The 4912-nt window shown below is 51.2% G+C and overlaps 1 protein-coding gene across 3 annotated transcripts in view; it reads right to left on the bottom strand.

Moving 5' to 3' along the window:
- Positions 1 to 4912, bottom strand: part of Rpl3l (ribosomal protein L3 like) — a 9996-nt gene that overhangs the window by 1322 nt on the left and 3762 nt on the right. For 2 of the 3 annotated variants that reach the window (XM_031352002.1, XM_031352001.1), the window contains exons 3-7: positions 3848 to 4016; positions 2452 to 2587; positions 1067 to 1253; positions 818 to 978; positions 544 to 645 (exon numbers count right to left, since the gene is read on the bottom strand). In XM_031352002.1, coding sequence (XP_031207862.1) covers positions 544 to 645; positions 818 to 978; positions 1067 to 1253; positions 2452 to 2587; positions 3848 to 4016 — 755 coding nt within the window. Of the gene's footprint in view, positions 1 to 543; positions 646 to 817; positions 979 to 1066; positions 1254 to 2103; positions 2215 to 2451; positions 2588 to 3847; positions 4017 to 4912 lie in introns of those variants that run through there. The other variant, XM_031352003.1, reaches the window with a different exon arrangement.

Genomic DNA, 4912 nt, shown 5'->3' with positions numbered 1-4912 from the left:
AAAAAAAAAAAAAACAAAAACAAAAATAAAAATTAAATTTAAAAAAAAAGACACATGCCAGGCAGTGGTGGCGCATGCCTTTAATCCCAGCACTTGGGAAGCAGAAGCAGGTGGGTCTCTGAGTTCAAGGCCAGCCTGGTCTACAGAGTGAGTTCCAGGACAGCCGGGGCTACACAGAGAAACCCTGTCTCGAAAAACAAACAAACAAACAAAAAAGGCACATGCTTCAGTTTCCATGGGTATTTCCTTCCAGCTCTGGGCTTGTTCCGGGTCCCCATACTCCATGGACACAGAGTACGAGCTCTTCACAGAGGTTATGAAGGTGCAAGAACAGGCGAGGGCTGAGCAAACTGTGTGCTCTCTGGCATATCAGGCCTCCCAGCGCTCCCTCCTACCAGGACTTGGGGCCTAGTCTGTGTGTGGGGCAACGTCCAGTTGTATAAAACACATGGAGCTCTTCAGGCAGGGTAGCACCCAAAAGGAGCTAGCGCCTATCCCCTGATCCCCATCAGATGCCATCTGGCAGCCTGGCCAGGCTCTCACCAGAGGTGTGATAGACTTGTCAGTGACATCGTAGCTGGTAGATGCGTTGTTTCTGACCATCTTCCCATCTTCCATGTGCAGCCCCCGGCCAATGCGGTAGATCTGGGAGGAGGACAGCACAGTATGGAGCAGAGGTAGGTTCTAGGGCTAGCAACATGGCCAGACACACGTTCAGCACACATGCTCAGACTCTGTAGCTAGTAATATGTCATGAACCCGATCAGTGTTTGAGCCGTGCCATCCCACTGGAGAGCCCTCAGAGTTATGGACACACCTTCTTGTTCAGCTCTGTACGGTGGTGGTAACCCTTCTGCCCAGCCCGGGCGATGGAGCAGCCTACTCGGGCAGGGTGCCAGGCACCAATGCAGGCCACCTTGCGCAGGCCTTTGTGGGTCTTCCTTGGCAGCTTCTTGGTATGCCAGCGACTGGTGACCCCTGTAAATGGGAAGGGCTGGGAGCTCAAAGGCTACTCCAGCCCCCACTAACCAGTCTTCCTGGAGCTACTGTCCCTACCAGGCCTTACCTTTAACACCCCGGCCCTTCGTGACAGCAATGACATCAATAACTTCACTCTGGCTGAACACACTGTGTACGGGCACCTGCTTCTCCAACCGTGCCTGAGCCCACGCCACCTTCTCAGCCACAGTGCCACCATTCAGCTGAATCTCCATGATGTGGGCCTTCTTCTGCCGAAAGGGGAGCAGCCTCATCTATGAGACACAGAAGGGAGGTCAGTTCACCATCCCCACAAGCCTACAGATGGCCAGCCCACTGGTAACCCGAAGTTTTCCCCGCCTGTGCTTATCAACAGACATTACTGCACTCCTGCCATGTGCTGGATGCTGAACATACAGCATAGATGGAGGCAGACAGCATCCCACATCTCAGGGAGTCCCACTGTCTATACCATCTTCTACCAGATCTAAGCCAAGTAGCCTCGTGGGGTGGAGGCTCAGTGTTCTGATGGGCTATGGGCAGCACTTCAGGTGGAGTTGTCAGGGAGGGACTCTCAATGAAGTGACCAATAATAGCAACAAACTCACTAGGCAAAGATCTGAGTAAGTTTACAATAGAGGAAGCTGTGTGAGGGAAGACCTTTGGTGGGACAGAGAAGAGACAATTCTGGCCAGACGGGAACTGGAAGATGTCAAAGTCAGGTAGATACAGGAATGGGCTCCAACATTTTTCCAAATGTAGATTGCTGACTAGACCATCCAACAGGGCTCTAGCTGCTGTGAGCACCCCATGCTAAGAGGGCATACAGGTGGAAACAGAGCATTTAGGTCCCAGCATAGTGTCTGACAAGTATTTATAGAGTTCCCGCTGTATACTAGGCTTGTGGTAAGTCCTGAGGCCCACCAGGAATTAGATGGAGTGTGACCTCTGCCTCTAAGGCCCCTGGAGGTCACACCGATGACTGTCACGCCCTCACTTGCTTATCCATAAGCAGCAAGTGAGAGTAAGAAGCCTGTGTTCTGAAGGTGAGGGAGGTGCCAGAGAGGAGTGGGGACAGGGTTGCTGTTGTGGTGCCTGGGGAACACGTCCCTGAAGACAAGATACCTGAGAATAGTCCTGAAGGAGTGTTCTGGTTATAGTTCAGTCAGCATCGAGCTGGACCCTGGGTACAGCCAGTTCTCCATGCTGAACTTTCGGCTGGAGACTCAAGCCTTTCAGGACATTTGGGGACTGAGTGGTCCATGGGGCACAGTAGCTTCTGATGACACTGACGATGTATAACATCACAGGCCAGTGACAAGAATGGCCTGTGAGGTAGCTAGCCACATCTTGATCCTGTTCCCAGGGCTGGTGCTATTTTTAAGCTGACCTTTGTCGGGCTCTACGTTTAGGAGGTAGAGGATGGGGAAGGCACCCAATGGTTGAATGGGCGAGGGTGGGGGCTGGGCTGACCTGGGTGTGGACAATGACCCGAATGACCTTGCAGTATTTCTTCAGGGCAGCGAAGTCTTTCTGCAGCTGCTTCTTGCCGTCAGCGTCTCGCCACCTCTTGCAGGCTTTCGTAAAGGCTTTCTTCTTACTCCTGTGCCTGAGCCACACACAGAGTGCTCAAGCCACAGCCACGAAGCTCCCTGAGTTATCCTGCCTGCTTTTCCCTATTTGCAGCTCCCCAAGCAAAATCCCCGGCCTAGGACCCCCGCCCCTCCGCTCAAGAGCCGGGGCCTCTTCCCATGACCATCCCTGATCATGTCTCCCCGGCCTTCCTCACCCCTCTCTCCCTTTCCCCCTTGTTCTATGTGTGTGAATGTGGGTGTGTTTCAAGAGGGTCCCAGGATGTCACCACAGCTGAACTAATACTCCAGATTCTTCTCAGGTGTTAGGATTACAGGCATGTATGTGCCCAGCAGTAATCCAACCTCTAAAGTCTCCCTTATACCATGAGCAGATGCTGTGCCTCCAGCTAACAACACCCTTACTAGCCCTTACTCGGGCTGTAGAAGGTAGATGAGCCCCATCCTAGAGACGGAAAAGCCACGGTTCCCGGAGGCTAAAGTCTGGGATAAAAGGCCAACTCATAATGCAAACAGTAAAAATAGCATCCCCGATGCTCACCAGTCACTCCCTGCCTTGGTGGGGTGGGGGGGCAGCCCTCTATCCCCTCCAGTAATCCATGGCATGCAGGGGACTCAAGACGTCAGCCAACCTGCCCTACGTCATACAGCCCTAGGTCATACAGCCCTACACCAACGCTGATGCTCATATTCATCAGTTAATTCCCACAGAGGGTCAGGGCTTAAAGGCGTGCACCACCACACACAGTACTGTAAGACCTTCTTCATTGACTGTTTTTCTTTTTCCTTTGGCTTCTACTACACTCAGATCAATTCTGAAATTTCATCAAATTAGCCTCAGGGATATAATAACCCTAATGATTTTAAGTTTTTACATTTATTTATATATGGTATGTATATATGTGTACAAATACCACAGTGCACATGTGGTCAGGGGACAACACAAGAGTCAGTTCTCTCCCCTCACCCTATCCTGGGGAATCTCACCCAGCCTGGCAGACTTGGCAGCAGACACCTTAAGTCACCTCACCAGCCCAACCTTGAAGATGTGCATATCTGTTTCCTCCTTTTTCTGGATCCCAGTGTCCTCTCCAGCTCTCTAATTCATACTCCTTCCCATTCTGCTGAACTGAAGGCATCATGCACACTATCTGCGTGGGCAAGGCTCCCTGTCCCTCCACTGCTCCTGCACAGAGCTGGGCAGGCATCATGCACACTATCTGCGTGGGCAAGGCTCCCTGTCCCTCCACTGCTCCCGCACAGAGCTCGGCTCTCACCAGTCCTTGTAAAATCGCCGGCGGCACTCATCGCTGAGGTGTTCGGCAAAGATGGTCTTGAAGCTCCTCAGGCCTCTGGGAGTGGCCACGTAGCCCACCACACCCACTACCACTAGCGGTGGTGTCTCCACAATTGTCACAGCTTCTACCTCCTCTCGCTTAGAAATTTCTGTTTAGACCAAGGGACAGGATTTGAGGGGAACTTTTTCAGCCAATGGGGAAGGGAGCAAGAGGGCCACCACCTACACAAAGCAGCCCAAGAGACACAGCTGTTTCCTGGATGACTGTAGTTAGGCCACCATAAGCTTTGGGGTTTATTTTACTAAATATAGTATCATAAGCTCTAGGGAAACCTAGAAACCCATCATTTCACAGGTCGTCTTAGGCTGTCATGGGTTTCCTCATGGAGTATTGTTTGTTTGGCATGTTGTCTAGGGTTTTGTTTAGTTTAGGTTTGAGGGAGAATCTCTTATAACTTTGGTTGGCCTTGAACTTGCTAGTTAGCCAAGGACGGTCTTGAATTCCTGATCCTCCTGCCTCCACCTCCCAAGTGTTGGGATTATGGGCATTGGCCACCATGCTCAACTGAAATGAATGTTCTAAAAATGAAAGGAAGAAAGGAAGGAGGGAAGGAAGGAAGGAAGAAAGGAAGGAAGGAAACTGGAACAAAGGAAGGAAGAAAGGAAGGAAGGAAACTGGAAGGAAGGATGGGAAGAAGGAAGGAAGGCATAAAGAAAAGAGGAAGAAGGAAAAGAAGCAACAAGAGGGGAATGGAGAAAGGGAAACGAGGAGACAAATCAGAAAGGGATAAAGGGGGAGAAGGAAGGAAAGAAAAGAGGGAGATGGGATGGGAGAACAAGATGGAAGGAAGGGAAAGGAGTGAAAGGGAGAGAGAAGAGAGGGAGGGAGACCCAAGACAGAGGGAAGGAAACAGACACAGTGGAAAGAATGGAGACAGCACAGGTGCCCACGCACCCGAACAATGAAGGAGGGAGGAAGGATCCACTGTAACAAGAGTGAAGAGAACGGGATCCACTGTAACAGGAGTGAAGAGAATGGGATCCA

The sequence above is a fragment of the Mastomys coucha genome, unplaced genomic scaffold (genome assembly GCF_008632895.1).
Source record: "Mastomys coucha isolate ucsf_1 unplaced genomic scaffold, UCSF_Mcou_1 pScaffold5, whole genome shotgun sequence".
Lineage (NCBI taxonomy): Eukaryota > Metazoa > Chordata > Mammalia > Rodentia > Muridae > Mastomys > Mastomys coucha.
This window is presented reverse-complemented; position numbering and strand designations above follow the sequence as displayed.